The sequence below is a fragment of the Lates calcarifer genome, linkage group LG12 (assembly GCF_001640805.2).
Source record: "Lates calcarifer isolate ASB-BC8 linkage group LG12, TLL_Latcal_v3, whole genome shotgun sequence".
Taxonomy (NCBI): Eukaryota; Metazoa; Chordata; class Actinopteri; family Centropomidae; genus Lates; species Lates calcarifer.
In genome coordinates this window covers 20,070,416-20,090,031 of record NC_066844.1, presented here as the reverse complement: position 1 = coordinate 20,090,031, position 19,616 = coordinate 20,070,416, and the positions used below count along the sequence as shown (strand labels likewise).

Sequence of the window (19,616 nt, the reverse complement as noted above, 5' to 3'; positions counted from 1 at the left end):
CAGGGCAATTCAGTGTTGCAGTAGCAAAAATATTAAAAGGCATCATATAAACAAGACAAGATACATTATAAACAGGACTATGTACACAGTAATAGATTGGATTCAAGTACTTTTGAAATAGCACAATATGAAAATGAAACTCTAACCTAACCCATAAGAATCCATGGTGGCACAGGTGTTAGGAACTCTTTAAATGTTGTTGAAAGTCCTTCATGAGTGACTTTTAACTCATGAAGTCAAGGGAAAAAAAAGTAAAACTTCAGAGATGTGTTACACGTGATCCATTTAGTCTGTTTTCCATCCCCCATAATTTATCATTTTCCTAAAAGGAGAAATGGCTCTGGGCTCTTATGGGTTAAGATAGGTTTTTTTTTGTCTTAAGCCACATGTCTATGTCATATGTCTGTATAGTATAGTAAGGCATAAAAACATCAAAAAGAAGAATAGTATGTCATAAAATAATTTAGATTTACTGCTCAGTTTCTGTGATTCATACGTGTTCTTGACTCTGCAGGAGGAGATGACGACAGCAACACCTGCAGTGGATGAAAGAAAACAAGTGTTACGAAGCTGCTAATTAGATAAAAGACATCCACCATCTAACTGCTGTAAACAGTGTTGGTTTTCTGTTGTATAAGTGAAAACGCTTTGTTTTTCTCTACCATCTGTAATGTAGTCAGGGGCAAACTTCCCAAAGACTTATTAAACACCTGTGGGAATATTCAACTACTTATGATACAATTATTTAATTAATTATTGTATCACAAGCAGTTAAATGATCACAAAGATGCTTCGTAGACATGTTCATCTTTGGAAAATCTGCTCATAACTACATTAACCCTAACCAGCTCTAACAGGTGTTTCCTTGTGGTCAAATATCTGTCATTATCTTTGCGGTGATTAATTAAAAGTTTGTTCCTAAATGTTTGAGTTGCATTTCTTAATTTTGAAACTGCTGTTATACAAAATCATTATATTTTATTTTAAGAAAAATGTCATGATTCTTATGTTTTTAGATCTGTTTTTGAAAATATGATTTATATTTAAGGTTTTAAACTATTTTTATTAAAACTTTCATACTTTAAAAAAGATTTTTAAAATGTTTTATTCAAATTTTTTAGCCTCATTCCTTTAATGTTTGAAATGTATTTTCAAATGATTTTATACATACTTTTTAGACCTATTTTAAGATTTTAAATGTATTTTGTAAGGGTTTTATATTTATTTTAACACATTTTAGTGTAATAATAAATAAAGCGTTAGAGTTAGAGTCTCACATTTAATTTTTATAGCTTTTAAACATTTTTTGAAGGTTTTATATTTATTTTTTAAACACATTTATTAAAATGGTTTCTATTTGGTTGTATTCTATTCTAAACTAATGTTTTATAATTTCTGTTATATATATATAAAAATTCATATTTTTAGATTTACTTTCTGTAGCTAAATTGTTGAAAAATACTGAGTAATACTAATAATCAAACTGCACCTGAGATGACAGAGTCAGACTTAAAAGAATAAACTACCACTGACCTTCTGGAAATGCCTTTGTGTCTGTTTCTTCTCTCTGTGATTTAATGGTTGAAGTTTGAATCCTGTGGAGAAAAACACAGCAAACATGAATATAAAGATGTGACTTTTAATACATCAAAATAAACACAGTTTCTGGGTACTGAACGTCAATCTGTCAAAAGCTAGAGAAGTAAAAGACACTGCAGAGGATGGATGTTTTTGCACAGATAGTGAGAAAGCATGAGAGAGAGTGAAAGAGCAAGAAAGGGGGGTGGGGGTCAGACATAAGTAGAGAAAGAGTAAAGCAGGGTACACACCAAAGGATAATCAGGCCAGAATCACAACAAACGAGACATTGTTGTCCACCATGTTTGTTTACTCTAAAGTTGTGAGATTTGGGGTTCTGAGAGTCCAGACTCTGGTTGTTGGTGGTGAATCTCTTAGTGTGTGGTGTGGTGTGCTGTGTTGGTCTTGTTGTACATCACACACTTTAAGAACAAAACTGAAATCTGACATTATTTGTCGTCATGTGTGTGGTGTCTCACATTTTCTACATAGGGTAAGATTTTTAAAATCTTTTGGTGTGTGACAGGTTAAAGAGAGTGAGAGGGAGCAAGAGAGAGGGAGAAAAAGAGAAGCATAGGGAGAGAGAGAGCGCTGATGTTAAAATTCTTCATTTTCTCTGTACATTCATGAACTACGTAAATAAATTTTAACAGTGAGTTATGTCTTTTTGTGACAAATCAAACTATTCAGATCAATTACTGAAGATATGTAATTTAATGTCATGTTCATTGTACAAAGACTCTTTGTTATTGTGGATGAAAAGGAGAAATATACAAAGGAAAATGATCAATATACTATAACCTATTCCTCATAAACAGTTTAACCCCAAAACACAGATAAATATTCACCATTACAACTGAACCAGAACATTTTCTAAATGTTAGAGGATTGTTTTTGAAAATGGGCTGTTTACTGTCACATGTCACAAGAAAAAGCCTCACATTTTTATGAATCAGTAACAGATAGAAATGATTAATCAATTATTATTATATTCAATACTAAACTAATTAAATACCAAGGATTACCAGTACCAACAGTAACACTGTTACTAACATTAATAATCCAGCTCATCAACATGTTTTTTTTCAGACTGGTTAAATCTTTAGGACACATACCTGTTTGGTTTGTAAGGTGAGAGCTGGTGTGTCTGTCCAGGTTGCAGCAGCTGAACAAGTAAACCTGGAAAACACAAGTACAACAAAAACAAATAACCTCATTAATAAAGAACAAAACTTGAACAGTGTAGGAGAATACAACACTGAAAAATTAAACACTAGAACCTTGACAATTACACTTTGAGTTTTGAGGTCAATAATTTAATTATGTTACTAGAGTATGACTTAACTGATCACAGAGAGATAAACAATTTTTAAAGTCGTTTTTATAATAATTTCTAACCGTAATCTCAGCTCATACACTGTGACCTACTCTTAAGGCTTAAAATTCACGGAGGAGCACAGAGTTAAAATCTAGTTTTCAAGCTTGCATTTAACACAAAACTGAGCTCAATAAAGTCTCATGTCACTACAAACAAATTTCTTATCAATAATATACACAACAGGGGATCACCGGATGGCCATGAACAGATTACTAACACAAAGCTACAAAACACACGGCAAAAAAACTGAGCCGCAAAATGATCTCAATGAGATGCTTAAGTGACACACTGAAGCACAAAGAAAAGTTAAATGACCTGAAATAGACACAAAACTACAACGGCACAATACAATATGAAGCAACCACAAATAGATGTAAAACAGCAGTCAGCTGGAGACGAAAAACTATGCAATACCACCACAAATAAACACAAAAAGATCATATCGACATGATAATCCGCCAAAGGGACTAAAACTGACTTAAAATGGCCAAGATGGAGCACACGATTACAAAGAAGTAGCAAAATGTCTGCAGAGTAATTGTAAAGAGATGCAAGTGGAGTTGTAAACGGCCAAGCTGACTACTAATCAGTTAACCACCCTCCACAAGTCATTTAGTCACAGAAGTGCAAACACACTTTACCCCACGCAAATAAAAACGATGCCAAAAAGGAACAAGCGACATCATATAAAGATAAGGATTATGCTAACTCTAGACTTTTATGCTTATGCTCGCCACTTAATGCTAATGCTACCACCCAGGTGTAAAACAGCCAGGTAGAGACGCCAAATTATATAAAAACGACTTCATTTTCACTTCATTTTCGCTGATGTCGTCTAATTCCATTTTCACTATCACCCAGGCGATATCGCGTGGGTAAGAGTGAAAATGGAATTAGACGACATCATTGCAAGGTAATGCTAATGCTAACGCTCTCCGATAACGTTAATGCTAACGCTAGCCGCTAACTGTTGGCCTTACCTTCTGCCGCAAGCATGTTCAGCGTCCAGTCTCACTCATGATCGACAAAAAAACAGCTCCTCAGTTTGTTTTAGCATCCAGATCTCTTCAGCACATCTCTTCGGCAATGAGGTTTTCTCACAGTACTGACAACAGCAACGACGTTTTCCCACAGTACTGACAAACCGAAGCACTGGTTCAAACTTGGTTTAAATTCCGTTTCTCCACCTCTCTGCGCTCCTCCCACGGGATCCCGGCCAATGACGAGACACGTCGCACAAACGTCAGATACCATTGGCAAGAAAAACACTGATTGGCCGGTCGATTCTGGTCCGCCTAGCAACCGCCTCTGATTGGTTGAAAAGATTGAGAAAAAGCTTGGTGAAATAATTTTATATAAGATTAACTTTAAATTTTGTAAATATTGGTCTTACTGTTAAATTCAAAATTTGAGAATTAGGCTCATTCAGTTGAGAAACTGTATGTTATGGTTTCTTTTATGTTATTTTATGTTCATCTTTATTTTTCAGTTTCCCCCTGAGGGATTGCCACCTTATTGTGGGCAGAGAGTTTGTGTGCCTCAGTGACCCTGGGAACTATTCCAGAAGAAGCTTAGTCTTCAGGTGGGACACCCAAACTGGACAGGTCGTAGGGTAGAGGCCTGAGAAAGCGCAATCCACTTCTCCAGGTTGGGGGTTTGATACATAGCTAATAACCCAATTTCATGGAGAAAACGCTGTCATAGACAAAAATGCCCTCCACAAAATGTGTGTAAAATACTGCCCCAGAAAATTGCTGCTGTAGCATGATGTGTTCCAGCGATGCTCCCTTCACATTTCTGACTGCCCCCTCATATAGGCTTGCCTGGAACCCAGCCCTGATAGGGGGATATGTGAAAAATCAGTGGCGTGTGTGCATGAGTGAAGAATGTATGTGTGGTAATGTTGCCAAATGTAAAGAACAAGGTTAAACTAAACAAACCATAACCAAACCAGAATGTGGTGTACCTGTGGAGAGGACAAAAGCAAAGAAAGAGAGAGACAATGGTAGCAACAGAATATACAATATTAATTTTTATATGCCATTGCTTTGGGTTCAAATATTGTTTGGGACTGTGGCCCTGATATCAAAAAGACACTGGCAGACAACAGTTTGTAGAAATTACTGCTGACACACATACATGATAATACTACATACTACATAATACATGTAGTACTTATCTAGATAATGAGACAAACTTAAAGAACTCAGGTAAATTCAAGAAGGTTGTTGTTGTTGTCTTAAGCTGGGACATGAACTGTATAATACAGCACCCTGCCACCACACATTTAGACACTACCTGATCCATGGCATTTAAAGCAGCTTGATATTTAAAGTTTTTGTTTTCTTAATCTGTGTGGCATTTCCAGCCAGTCCAAATGATTTGATCACAAATCAGAGAGGCAGAAATAAGTTATTTATTGTAGAATATCAGAGGTGAGGAACAGATGGTTTAGCTAATTAACAAGAAGTGGTACCTGACATGGAAAGACAAGCATGAACAGAAATCATCATTATTGATATAATATTAAACACTTCAGGTGAAAACAGTGAATAAATAACAAACCCTAGATCTCTGACAAAATAAGGAATATTACCTGATTCTAAAGCCCCATTAAGCAGCATTTTTTGATAAATAAATTGAATCAAATGATTCCCTTTAACATGAAAGCATTGCCATTATTGTACCAACTAGCTTTCAGCTACCACTCATAGTTTTGCTTCTTCAATCTGTGTGGCTGAGAACTAAAATGGCTCACTCTCTTTTACTGTAAACACATAAACTCACATTACCTTGTTGTATACTACCTGTCCCAGCAGGTGATGTAAATGTGGCTAATGAAGAAGAGTCAAAGAGACTCAGATATTTTTTTTTTTACAAAACCTCAGCTAAAACAAACGTGAATGTAGGTATCTGAAAGGTGGAGTACTTGACAGGGAGGAGAACAATGGGATGCCCATGTTGCTCTGTTTCAACGGCCACAATAGAAATCAACAGCCATTAGACATTTGTAATCTGCAATGGGTTTGCATTTGAGTTACTCTCTTCCTCCTGGAGGTCAAAAATCAGTTAAAGCAGCTTTAATTTTCAGTACAAGGTGTCCACAGAGTGATGCTGTTCCACCAAAGGGAAGAGAGTAAACATACAAAAACACACGTTAAAGCCATGAGCTAGAAATTACATTTACATTTACTTCTGGTCTATTTAAGTCACTTTTCCTGCGGCGGCAGCGTTCCTCTGAGTAGCGATCTCCTCGATGGACATCCAGGTAGGGATGCCATTTTTCAGACGGAGAACACAGTGATTTCAGTCGCTGTGGAAAGTAAGAGATTAGGATTGTAAATATGAGTAAATATATGGAAATGATCTGAAGCTGAGATTGCAATGCTTTTGCTAGGTATCATAACACACACACACACCTTCCAGGGGCTTCCCTTCGCTCTCATCAGCTTATACACAGCGATGGCAGGAATCCAGAACAGAATGAACACAACCATGCACCAGCCCAGAGCCAAGCCCCAGACTGGAAATTGGACTTCTCCATAGGTAGGTGGTTTAAATGTCATCAGAGACCAGACAAGGATCACCTAGACAACAGAATCAGCCAGTTTCATCCATCAAACATAATCAGAACTAACATGATGTGATAGTGTGACATTCAGCTACATTTCTTAATTTCTTTAAGTGACTTTTAAGGCCATGCCATTACAGTAATTCTTGTTTAAACTCCTGTGATGGCACTTATCTAGACCTAAGTAAGAACAGATGCTCCCAAATAAGTCATTAGTACAGGCTGAGTCTTTTGCACTTTTATGTAAGGTTGTACTCACCACTATGATGCAGGGACTTATGAAGAACCAACACGCTCTCCACCACAGCCAGAAAGTGGAGGTCTTATTTCCAAGCATCATCTCAATGTCTTTAATGAAACGGTTCCCTCCTGTAAAGCATGACAACACAGCTGGTGATTAAGGCTGTCTTTGTCACCTATATATGCACGTACTATAACGTCAGTTATCAGTATTTACCATATATGTAGCAGACACCAATGATCTCCAGGAGGGCCAAAACTAGGAGCACCCAGCTGGCAACAAACTGGTCGATTAGAGTCACCCAGTATATTCCTGCCTATTCCAAACACACACACACACACACACATAAGGCTGAATAGGTCAATTAACCCTATGTCAGACAACAGTAAAACAAAGTTACACTTGGGCAGGCTTACCTGTGACACACATGGCAGGCCAAGGAGATAGAGGATGGCACATGTCGTTATAGTCAATAGGGCACGTTTGGATTTGAAGATGTTTGGGAAGGCATCTAACAGACAGGTGGTGATCACCTCTAATGACAAGAAAAGATTTAAGGATGCAGCAGACAACCTAAACAGCAGTGGTCTGAACGTAATGCAAATAAAACTATTAATGGCAGCACAACATCTCACCTATTCCTGCAAACTGAGAGTCCAGACCGACAGTCAGAAGCATGAAGAAGAACAAAATGGACCACAGAGGGGAAATGGGAAGCTTAGACAAAGCATCTGGATATGCAATGAATGCCAGGCCAAACCCTGCATCAAGACAAAGGCACAAAACATCAGAGGCCATCTGGCAGTCTTCCACATTTTTACTAATTGGTGTCCACGTGGTGTGTCTGCCTGACCTTCCTTTACAACCTGTCCAACGGGCATTTTGTAGATGTGAGCCATATGACCCAGAATTGAAAATATGGCAAAGCCCGCAAACACACTGGTGCCTGGGAAAAGATGAAAACAGTAACATGGATTTGTGATCTTTGAGATAATTTATTTAAAGTCAGATGTTACAGTAGGAGAATACAATATTTTTCTTTACTTGAATTGACCAACATGTCAGAGAAAGTAATGGAAAACATTCTGTTCTGGGCACAATGAAAACAGTTTACCTGCTACTGTGCACATTAAGACTGAATTCCTCTTTATCCTTTAAGACATAGAATTCAGTAACTTCCTTGAAATTACATTTGCTCCCACCTGCATTGGTCAGTGTGACCACAAATGAGTCTTTAAACACGTTGTTGTGAAAGTTGTTATAGGAAGCAAGAGTCATGACTCCACCCCAGCCAATAGAAAGAGAGTAGAAGGTCTGAGTTGCTGCATCTTTCCAGACCTTAAAAAAAACAGTCATGTTTTATGTCTAAAGAGAGTTTTATTCATCTTATTTTTGTTTTTTTAAAAAAAACACATTACTGTGTCATGTGCTGTGTTTGAACAGGGATGGTTGGGTTCCCACCTGTGCCTCTGACAGTTTAGTCAGATTGGACTGAGAGCCAATGTAGAACTCTATCCCATCTCTGGCTCCCTCTAGTGTCACACCTCTGATTAGCAGGATAAAAATCACCACATAAGGAAATGTAGCTGTGAAATACACAACCTGGAGAGAAAATGTGAAAAAGTAAGTTTGCATGTGTAGTATCGCAGCACATTTGCATTTGCTGATAATACAAGCGTTGGCACCGAAAATAGACAAAAAATGGATAAGGACATGATATGAAAAGGATGATAACTTACTTTTCCTGATGACTTGATGCCTCTGATGAGCGCTCCAGCAACAAGTATTGAGCTCAGCAACAAACAGAGGGCCAAGTGCCAAACTATTGGTCCTGTTTCATCGAGACCACTGGATCTCTGCAGAGCCACACGACTGAGGAGGAGAGGCATACAACTGTACAGACACCGCAGTATGACAAGTGTGTGTATTTGTGCTCGTTTGTGTGAGTGTGTGTGATTCTTACTCCCAGTACTGCTCACTCGGACTCTGCACTGGAACTGTGATCACATCAGATGAAGGACAAGTGCTGTTTTCCTGAGTCCAGTTGGCCACTACAACGCCACTTACATTACAAGACACTAGAAAAAGAGAGAGAACCAATGAACGACAAAAATAGCACTGAACTGCAGTTCCTGTTACGTTAGATTATATCCTTTTTTTCATCATTATTTCATGTCACTCCACCCCATGAGAATGACAAATCAGCAGAATAGGAGATAATAAACAGTACCTATAGGCGTGGTGCTGCAGTTACTGTCAGCCCAGCTGAAGCAGCTGGACCACGGCAGAGGAGACTGAAAGGAAGCGAACATGTAGTACAGGCTGTAGGCAATGATGACATTATAGTAAATTGATACTATTAGTGTCACCGTAACCATGGCAACGCCAACACCTGCAGAGGTAGAGAGGTTATAAGGAACTGCTGCTGTAAAGGAAATTCTTATGAAAAGTTTAAAATATTGTTGAGTTTTAGCAATTTATGTGTAGTCCCCTGATAGTGGATTATGCTTATTGATCTTAGATGAATAAATCTCTTATATACTTTTAATATTTTATACCTCAGAGTATATTAACTTCGTAACATGACACTTGCTAATAAGTAGTCAAAATGATAAATGTCAAAAACTGTAATGGTGAGCGGCTGAACTGTAAGCAGTGGTCATACTAACTCAGCATTCTCCTCCTGAAACCTTTAAAACTCAGTGTGCAAATGACAACAATTATGTTCCTTAGTACAATTGTGTGTGTACTTCAACTTCTCTGTTTTCACCCTTACTTTACCTCACTCTCACTTTTAGTTTTAGTTTGTAGTTTATATTATGCATTTTGGTCTAACATCCTATATCACATTAATTCCATGTTATGGTCTGGGATGTATTTCCTCTTTGGGTACATTTCAAACATGTTTTCTACATATCTTGGTAGCCACAATTAATCACTGCAGCTCTGTCTATATCTGGATACAAAGCCTTAAATCCAAACAACCAAGAGCTTGTCTGAAGTCAGGAGTCATAAAATAACTGGATTTTAGTTTGCACAGTTGACCATTAACCAGCAGCCTCATTAAAAGCCTCACTGAATCCCTCTTGTTTGACATCATCTTCAGAGGTAACCGACTAATCTTTCACAAAACTTGATAGTCTCACCCTGCAGTAAAGGCACTGCTCTCCATATGTTAATTGGACCTTGGCTGCAGAATTGACCGAAGGCACTTTCCAGGAAGAAAAGAGGGATTCCAGTCACCACCAACATCACAAAGTAGGGGATGAGAAAGGCACCTATTCAAAAAGGTGGCAGCAGAATAAGATAAATTTTATAATAAAGCCAATTTTATCAAATTGGATTCTTAATGGATTAGACATCAAATACCTACGTACCTCCTCCATTCTTGTAGGCCAAATATGGAAATCTCCAGATATTTCCCAGTCCAACAGCATAGCCGATTGTAGAGAGGATGTACTCCCTCTTGCTGGCCCAGTTCCCACGTTCAGTGTTCTCATCCCCATCATCCACATGTGGATCCTGCTCATTGAAAAGTTTCAAAACTCATAAAATTTGTAAAAGTTGTAAGTCCGTCATATTTTGTCAACTCTACCTGGAATTTCGTATCATCAAGGCATTTCACTTACAGTGGCCACTTGTATATTAGAGAGCCAACATATATTTAACTGAGATTTTGTGTCATCTTAAAACACTGGCAGCACATTATAAAAACACATTTTTCCAGATTTAGTTAAATGAAAACCTTTTTTTTCTGAATTAAAATAAGCAAACAATATGCTTTGTATTGTCCTCGTACAGGCAAGCACCTAATTCCTCAGTCTAATGCAGTGTAACTACTTATCAAATGAAAGTCTGGTCAAACAGGTTTGCAATCCTACCTGGTCGACAACTGCAGGATTTCTGAAAATTAAATCCTTGAAACCTTTCCAGCCGTATTTCCTCATGTTCTTTCACCTGCTTGTTAAAGCTCTCTGTAAGAAATTTCAAATGGCTCAGGTAGGTCTGTTTTAAAGTCTCTCCCTCTAACAGACAAGGGAGTGATGTTTTCCAACCAATCACCTGCCCAGACCCTCCTCCCACAACAACACTGACCTGTCATACAATTAATCTTTTTTTTTTGAAACAGGAATCATCACAGTGCTAAAATAAGCACACATAGTTTATGATTCCTCCCCACAGCTTTTTGGATGAGTGATAACAACATCATATCATCTGTATTGATAAATGGACAAAGCAGTGGAGCCGTGTCCAGTAACACAACACAGTGATTGCTGTGTGGTGTGTATGTGGCTCAGGTGAGTGACTCTACGCCAGTGAGCAGATGTTAACAACTACTCCCTAAAGCCACTGCTGTGACTGATGATGGATAGATCTCATTTTGGTCAATGACATCAACACATAATGACTGTACTGTTAGCTTGCGCACGTCTGTGTTGCATGTAATCACAGTCAGATGATGTGACCACGATGCTGTGAGATGACCATTGACACAGAGAGATAAACTAAAAAAGTCCCGCTCTACTCATTAATCAACAGATTATTACAGTGCCTATTATTTTTATGGTAACAGTCATAGGTAAACCCAGTTAGCAGCTAAAGTGCTGACTATGAACCACAACATCCCTGGTTTGAAGTCAGTCAGGGGCCTTTGTTACATCTCTTCCTCACACCTTGGTTTTTTTTTGTCATCTATCGCTTTCACATACAGGCATGAAATGAACAGAAAAGATATTTCAAAAAAAGAATTTCATACTCAAGACTGCTTGGCTATGACATGCAAATGAATCTAGCAGTAAAGATGCAGTACAAGAACAGGAAGTGAGTCATATGTTCTCATCACTGTGCTTTATCATGATGAAAATCACACAGCAGATACATGATTTCTCCTTTTCTGATGACTGAGCTTTTGAGTTTTAAGTAGTAACATTTGCACAGGCAGGGCGAGGGCTTTTATCTCTGCTCAGTGTCCTCATTGTGCCTGTGTGCAATGACCTCTGCTTGAAGCGCATTTAGATTCAGAGCCATTTTGGTCAATGACACACAGCCACAGCCTAACCACTATAAACCTATAATATACATTAGCTGTAATGACAGGATCTGCTTGTGTGACCACAGGTTACAAAACATAGTGATAGAGAAGAATACTGTAAATACAGACATCCAGTGTCCTCTGACCATCTCACCACCGACGAGCTGACACATAGACGGGGGGTTTGGCCCTGATGTAACAGCTCATCAGATTTTAAATGGTCAGAGTTTGATCAACACATGCATGAATCTATCTTAGAACAAGTTGGTTTGGTTTGCATAAGGAATTTAACATGACGGTGTGGCCCGTTGTCTACAATATCAATCCCCTTATATCCGAGGGCGAGGGGTATTCAGGGAAATCTAAAAAGGAGACTCAATGAGGCAAGGCAGTATGAGCGAGGGAAAACAAGCCTTTGTTGCCATGACTGTGGGGAACAAATAGTCTGACTGGAAGGTGATAAAGAGACAGACTGCAAAGCTGGTATGTGTCAGGTTTATCAGTTGAAAAACTAAGATTTCCAAGTGTCTAATATCTCTACAAAAGGCTTTGTCTCCTCCTACCCATCAGCCCACACAGTGTCACAGTTTGCAACTCACTCAAAAAAATCATGTAGTTGTTATTGTGGCACTGTGGAAAAGCTCTCCTCTCCGCTTCATAAACCAACATCCTGTTAAGAGCTTTCCAAAGTGTTATCTATTGGTTTTACTTATCAGATAAACATTCTTCGTGGTTTCTTCTCTCCAGTTGCCTCGTCGTGTACCTTAGGTTCAAGAGTGTAAATAAAGAACCAAATTAAAAGCAGCACTTCATCCTGTCCATTAGGCTGGAGAGGGTGCATCCTCTACAGTAAATCCTTTCTGACCTTGAGCCATAAATATGTACTCTACTGGCCTGAATAACTTTGCTACTTGGATGTGGAGCAGGAAGTTACTTACACCTACAGTGAGCAAGTGAAGATAGTGTGGTCTTTTAAAAGAGGCATCCTCCATAATGTGTTATGAAGTAAAATCAATTCATAAACCTCTGAGATAACAAGTACATGTATGTGTTTAACAGGGAAAGACACTGTTTACATAAGCCTGAACTCTACTGATAGAAGATTTATTGGATTAAGTTCCACTCAACAAAAGCTCCATTGTTGTATTAACAGCACTTCTTCCAGAATAGTGACTCTGAGCTAACTATGTTACACTCATAAAAGCACTGAATCACACCAGCAGCACACACGTAGCCACACAGACTTGAAAATATTGTATGCTGCACATTCTAGACTTAGATCTATGAGAAGGCAAAAGGCACAGATGTCTTTTTTTAAAAATCTCAACTTTTGTATTTATTCTGCTGATAGGCTTGTAAACATAAACCCTTTGTCAATATGATACTCAATCCATGCAATGCATACAGTAACTCAAGAATCACAACACCGGAAGCCCTCTGTATGTCTGATTCCCTATAGTACAGTATGGAGATAATTTCACATTATACATAGATATTTTCTTTGTTTCTAAGGAAAGTTGATTTCACTGTGCAAAAAGAGGATGCTCTCAAGGGGTCACAGCATATTTAAAAACAGAGAAAAGTAATATTTGGCACAATGCAAGCAGACACTATATTACAGTGTTATAATATCCTATGACTGCAAATGGTTTGAAATTAATTCACATTATACATGATACACACCACTTACCATCAGACAAAACAAAGAAAGACATGAAGTGGGACAGAGATAGACAGAGAGAAATAAAGACAACTATATCTTCAAAATACAAAGATCATTGATCCTCACAGCAACATATAAAGAGGATCGGGGCTAGATAATTTTCAATGCACAAAAAAGAAACAGCATGTGTGAGTCATAAAACATATTGGGTCTATATACTGTATTTGTGGATAAAAGATCAATTACTGTAATTCTAATCAGACACATCTGATTAGAATGAGAGATTAATAATATTAATTTAATCAGAGACCAGGCCATCTTCAGGACTTGTCTTTACTCTGGTAAAGCTTCACAAACATCTGTAAAAATCACTGAAGCATATGACCGTCTTTGCTCTCACTATGGTGCGAATGGTGGATATTAACTGCTGCCATATGCTGTCGGTAGTAAGTTATGTCATCACCCCTGCTGTGCTTCAGTTTTGGCATGTGTCACAAACATAATGTGTCAGACGTTGTGGCGCATGTCAAAGAGTGAACTGTGTTTGTGAGCAGATTGGCGAAAACCATGTCGTACACATAGTTAGACCTCAATGGTGGAAGCTTGCCGCAGGCACAGGGACGACTCTGAGGGGATGTCCTGACGGCTGATCTCGTTCCCATCCAGTCGCAGTGTCTGCAGCTTGGAGAAATTGGTCACATCCACAATGCTACAGAAGCTTCCCAGACTGAACTCTGCAGATGCAGGACAGAGTAAGGAAGGCATAGATAAGAAAGGCAGAGTTGATAGTTTCTAAATAGTATTCTCAACATTACATATTTTACCTTTGATCTGGTTGGCTTGCAGATAGAGATGTTGCAGTGTGGTGCTGACTATTGGGATTCTCTCCAGTTTGTTGAAACTCAGGTCCAGCTCCACCAACCCAGTCACATTAAAGGTGTTGGAGGGAATACCCTTGTCTGTTAGCTGGTTGTGAGCCATCCTGACGTACTGCAGCTCCGTGAGACTGCCCAGGAAGCCCTCTGGCAGAGATTCAATGGAGTTGGACTCTAAGTAGAGCTGGTGCAGATGTTCAGGGAGACCCTCTGGGACCTGGGATCAGTTAATGAAAATATTGTGGGAGGACTGAAGATTGTACATCCATTTAATGGGCCACACGGAAACACTGATGTTACCTTTGTCAGCTTGTTGCCACTGATGTCCAGCAGTGTGAGGGACGTCAGTGCCTTCAGTGACGTGCTCATTTCTGTGACAGCGTTGTCATTGAGATACAAGATGGTGAGGTTATCCATTCCCTCTAGGTCTGCAGGTGTTACCTAGGCAACAGTGTAATAGTTTCAAAGTCCAGTATCTCTCATGCACAGCCAAAAGAGAGAACAGAGATTATCAAACTACACAAAATATTACCTTTTCAATCCTGTTATGATTGATCCTCAGGTCTCGCAGGGAGCAGTGGGAGGTTGGGAGGCATGCTGGTCAAATTGTTGTGTTGTAGATATAAGCGCTCCAGTCCCTCCAACTTCAAAAATGCCTTAAAATGATGTGGAGAATGAACAACTCTCCAACATGTACATAATAGTCAAAACCCAAAGGGAACCAAACCCACCATGAAAAAGTTTAAACTCCAATTGAAATCACATTTATCCATCCCTTTTGCAGCTAAAAACAATGTCAGAGAACTTTTACATTTACTGTTACTAGTTTTCTTTGCTGTTAAACAAGGTCTTTGGGAAGGTATCATAAATATTAGCATCTAACCTGGGTAAAAAGACATTTGCAGGACATTGAAATGCTGTTTGATGTGCCACAGCTGAGCAGCTAATTAGTTTCAGCAGTGAATGTCTGTCTGATGGCTATTTGAGTATGATGAGGTGCAAGACAAGGCAGACTTTAAAGAACATTTCAAATAAGGTAAGAATTCACATTTTGTTCACTAACACATGCAGCAATAAAACTAACCTATTACCCAACCTGTTAGCCACCTGCCAGCCATCTGACATTTAGACCAGCATCCCTGCATTATACTCTGAGCTCATATATGTGTCTGGATCTGACTAAGACCAGATGTAGCTTTACCTTCTTGCCAATGGCATCAGATGTCAGCTGGTTGTGGTGCATCATGAGCCACACCAGATTGGTTGCATTGATCAGAGCCGAGTCGGGCACAGCTGTGATGGCATTGTTTTGGAGGTACAAGTACTTGATACGGGAGGGAATGGTTGGCATGGCTGTCAGGCCCCGCCCATCACAGTACATGGCAACAGGGAAGGTGGGGGGGCAGTCACACACATCGGGACACGCCCCTCCCGAGGTGTCTGCCTGCAGCGAGCCAAAATAGTTTCCTTGGCTCTGCCGGCCGTATAGCCAGGCGAAGGGGTCCCGTCCATGGGAGAGAGAGAGTGGAAGCAGGGCAGACAAGAGGAAGACTATCACCAGACGCATGGTCACAGTCATACAAATCTTCACTGTAATCTAAAAACAAACAAACAAACAAACAAAAAAAAACAGAAAAACAGTAATAAAATTTAGAGATGTCATTCACATTTTTTGTTGTTAATGGGGCTACTTTGACTGACTTTACCATTTTAAAACTGATACAGTTCACAGTAAACTGATGGTACAAAATGTGCTGTTATGCTGACCCTCTGTATCCAGTAATGGCAAATTCCTCCTCTAAATGATTCAGTTACAGAAATTGTAAGAATAAATGAATAAAATGTTCATTAAGCCACCAAAGAGTAAAAAGCATAAGCAAAAGCATACTTTCTTTCACACCTCTAGAAAACAATTGTTCCAGAACATTTTCTTTTCCTGTGAGCACAAAGCTAACCTCACTGTTATCATGTTGAGATTAAATAAGGAGTCAAAGGTACAGTGCAGACACTGACCTTGTTTTGGAAATGTAACTCCCTGCAGAGTGGCACATTCTTAGAGGTCTTAATCCACAGGGAAGCATTGAAAAAAGGAAAAACCTGGCCATGAATACCACCTTTGTGAATGGCTCTCACTGTCGTGCCAGAATTGTGGGGAAATATTCGAATAAAGACCCTCTAATCTTGCAGAAGGAAAAAAGTCCCCCCAAAAACTATGACTCTGTCATCATGTGTTTATCTCCTATAAGGTCTCATAGAAAGATACCACAGAGACAGACAGACACATGTTCACACACATACATGCATGTACATACAAACACACACGCACATACACACCTACCTGATCAGAGAGACTGGCCCTCTTTGTCCCCTCTCTCTCTCAGTGTGTGCTCAGGACTGGAGGGGACTCTGACAAACACTTTGTAAAATCCTTTCCTCCCCTCCCTGCTTTCCTTTCCATTCTGCCATCCCCCTCTCCACCCCTCTCTCTGGTCCTCAACTGTTGGTTCCTTCCACCCCCTAATCCACCCTCCTGCACCCTATTTTGTCCATTCAGGCATTTCCCAGCACACCCCCACACCCCCTGAGTCTGGAGCCTCTTTTTCCACTGATGTGAGTGATGTGAGATGCTGTGGCTGTGAGGGATTGTTCCCATCTGTGTTAAGAATATTCAGTCCCTCTGATCTGAAACCCACTGTTTCTTCACAGTTTGCACCTTTGCCCTTGACACTTTTGGCTCGCTGGATCAAAAATGCTAAATTACTTATCATTTCTTGCTAAAAAAAAAAAAAAAAAAAAAAAAAGTGAATCCCACATGCTGTCAATTGTTGTTTCAGCACCTGGGGCAAAATCAATAGAAACACTGGTAGCAGATTTTACATCTAATTTAGGAATGGAGTGGGATTAGTGACAGCTTTGAAATAAAATATGACTATGGTAAAAGGTGTGGTGTAAAGGTATGTCTCATAAGCAATATATTCATGCCGGTACTAAAACTCTATATGCAACTGTATCAATATACTGCAAATGGATACCAAAACCTCAAACAGTATTCAAATGCTCTTTAGCCCATTTAGCAAAGGTCTCGCCGATTTGTCAAAGGGGCGGATCCAACTTTCTCCATTCCTCTCCAACAACTTACATCTTGTAAAGGGTTAAATGAAAACATGTGTGACAGTCCTCTCATGTTGTCTGTCTGGTCTTAATGTGGACCTCTTCCTGCCTCTGCATCTTCTCTCCGACACGAGCTCCATCTGAATCAGCGTTTCTCACTCACTTTCATCTCTGCACAGAGCCGTTGATTCTCCAAACTATTTTATCCCCCTTTTCCTCTGTCCATTGCAATCTCTGTTCCTTGTTATCATGGGACAAGATCCACAGTGTGACAGTGGAGGAGTACTTTGATTCTGTGTATTCAAATATTCAACACATGGAAATATTCTATGTGTGAAAAGTAACATAATGCTGGTTGCTTCCTGTGAATGCATCATTTCATGCTGACAGAAAGGCCTTAATTTATGTTTTCTTTCAACTCTCCTCTTGACTTATAGAAAAAAAACTGCAACAGGAATGTCACTGTTTTGGTGCTTTGCGTCTTTATGGCAAGTCTTTTAATCTCTTGGAAAGAGAACAAGTAAGAATATGAAAAAAGCTTAAAATATATCTTTGTCTAAAGGCTGAATCATCTTTGTGAGCGATCAAAGAGCGGTCCTGTCAACACTTAACCACATTATCTCTGAGGAACCAGCTTAGGTTTGACTTAGTGTCTTACACATGTTGTTTAAGTTGTTACTCAGTGTAGCCATTGTGTCTGATGTCTGACAAAAAAGGCTTTTCTACATCAAAAAAGGGGAGAAAGGAGCAACCAGATGGTCACATTTCTTTATAACTGCAGCATTATGAAACAATTTTTCTCTTCTCTGTGTACCCGCAGATATTTGTGGACACCAGATGCAGCAAAAGAGATCTGCCAGTGCTCTGTCCAGCCTCGTGAGACACTATAACAACCTTACTTGTTATTGTAAATGTGATTTTATGTGGGCAATTGACTTATTCCTAAACACAGCTTACTTCTCTCTGAACAGGTCAAAGGAGCTATTTAAGTGTGAACGTCAACGGGATAAACTCCGACCCTTGACTCATCACTGACGGCCGAGAACCTTATGAGCCTTATGAGGTTAATGCCTCTTGCAACACAACATCAAAGGGCTATTTTTATGAGGTGGTTAAGTCGATAATATCTATCTACATACACAAACAACATAAAAAAAATGTGGGAGAGCTACAGAGGGTGCAGCGGTTATCACTTAGAGTGAGAAAAAATGATTCTCTGCTGACCAGGACTTCAAAGTAAGAGGCCCAGGTGGACTCTGGGCAGCCCCAAACACACCCCACACCCAACCCCCACCCGTGCCTGAGCCTGAGCCCCCCGGTCTCCTGTCTGGGTCATGAGCAGCGCTGAGCAGGGATCAGGAGATCAGAGGACCAAGCCCCTTCCACTCAAACCGTGAACTCTTCACAGGAATCTCAGTGGAATTTTCATTCCGGGGTTTGCTTCTCTTGTCACTCACCTGCAGAGAAAGACAAAAAAGCTGCTGCAAAAATACCATAAACTACACAAAAACATCCAGGTTTCTTCAGGCTTTCAAATATATTGTTATCTCCTGCATGAAATCAAGTCAGTGAGGACAAATACACTTTGGTTAGAAGCCATTATAGTGGACGAAGTTATGTAAATTGTCTTATTATGTATATATGGCAGTCAGATGTTCTTTCCTCCAGCTGACTCATATGGCCCTAATAAGCTTGAAATAACTAAGTAAGATGTAATGTGTGTTCTTTTCTACATCTCTTTATCTCTTTCTACATCTAATATATATTTTTAAGAGTTTTCATCACTTAACTGTAACCATTACATGCCCAACTTCATTTTCACCCTAAGATTAACAACAAGAAAAACAAGCGTTAACCCTATAATTTAATGGTTAACCTTGTGGGAACCAGATTTTTTTCTTCACAAGGTGATTTATATAGGAACACATACATGCACACAAACCTTCTCTCTAACTGCATACCAAAAAAAACATACAGAGGTTGTTGAAATACACAACACTGCATTACATAAATAACACACGTTCATACAGAAGATGCACACAGATCTAGTCATGGTAGTCCCTGGACAATGTGGCTCCTCAAGGTAACTTGAACCATGGCACCCCAGGGCACAGGGGCAGCATAAACCATGCGATAGAAAGCAGATGTCCACACGCACACATACATA

General features: G+C 39.4%; 2 protein-coding genes and 1 long non-coding RNA gene across 3 annotated transcripts; all 3 read right to left on the bottom strand.

Annotated features, from left to right (window-relative positions):
• LOC108889996 (uncharacterized) lies at positions 1–4,132 on the bottom strand. Its single transcript, XR_001962091.2, has 4 exons — positions 3,937–4,132; positions 2,694–2,757; positions 1,534–1,595; positions 1–536 (listed from the first exon to the last, which is right to left on the bottom strand). It is a non-coding gene; the product is annotated as an uncharacterized LOC108889996 (long non-coding RNA).
• Positions 4,133–5,349: 1,217 nt separating this feature from the next.
• On the bottom strand, positions 5,350–10,976 carry slc6a14 (solute carrier family 6 member 14). Its single transcript, XM_018686750.2, has 15 exons — positions 10,650–10,976; positions 10,146–10,290; positions 9,915–10,046; positions 8,999–9,160; positions 8,732–8,846; positions 8,508–8,640; positions 8,230–8,370; positions 7,971–8,106; positions 7,622–7,714; positions 7,404–7,529; positions 7,185–7,303; positions 6,985–7,084; positions 6,787–6,896; positions 6,376–6,543; positions 5,350–6,269 (listed from the first exon to the last, which is right to left on the bottom strand). The coding sequence occupies exons 1-15, from the start codon at positions 10,713–10,715 to the stop codon at positions 6,114–6,116; spliced, it is 1,902 nt and encodes a 633-aa protein (XP_018542266.1). The 5' UTR covers positions 10,716–10,976; the 3' UTR covers positions 5,350–6,113.
• A 2,131-nt stretch (positions 10,977–13,107) lies between these two features.
• Positions 13,108–17,096, bottom strand: fmoda (fibromodulin a). The gene is given in 7 exon segments (XM_018686751.2): positions 13,108–14,197; positions 14,288–14,555; positions 14,639–14,779; positions 14,871–14,912; positions 14,914–14,994; positions 15,540–15,935; positions 16,677–17,096. Coding segments are annotated over 6 exon segments (1,062 nt in total). The 5' UTR covers positions 15,918–15,935; positions 16,677–17,096; the 3' UTR covers positions 13,108–14,045.
• Between the last annotated feature and the right edge of the window lie 2,520 nt (positions 17,097–19,616).

Excerpts from the sequence above, each read along its gene's own strand:
- slc6a14 (XM_018686750.2), bottom strand. The coding sequence starts at position 10,715 with ATGAGGAAATACGGCTGGAAAGGTTTCAAGGATTTAATTTTCAGAAAT. Across the intron at positions 8,371-8,507 it reads GCATCAAGTCATCAGGAAAA|GTTGTGTATTTCACAGCTAC; the intron begins GTAAGTTATCAT and ends TTTTCTCTCCAG. Across the intron at positions 7,304-7,403 it reads CTCTCAGTTTGCAGGAATAG|AGGTGATCACCACCTGTCTG; the intron begins GTGAGATGTTGT and ends TCTTGTCATTAG.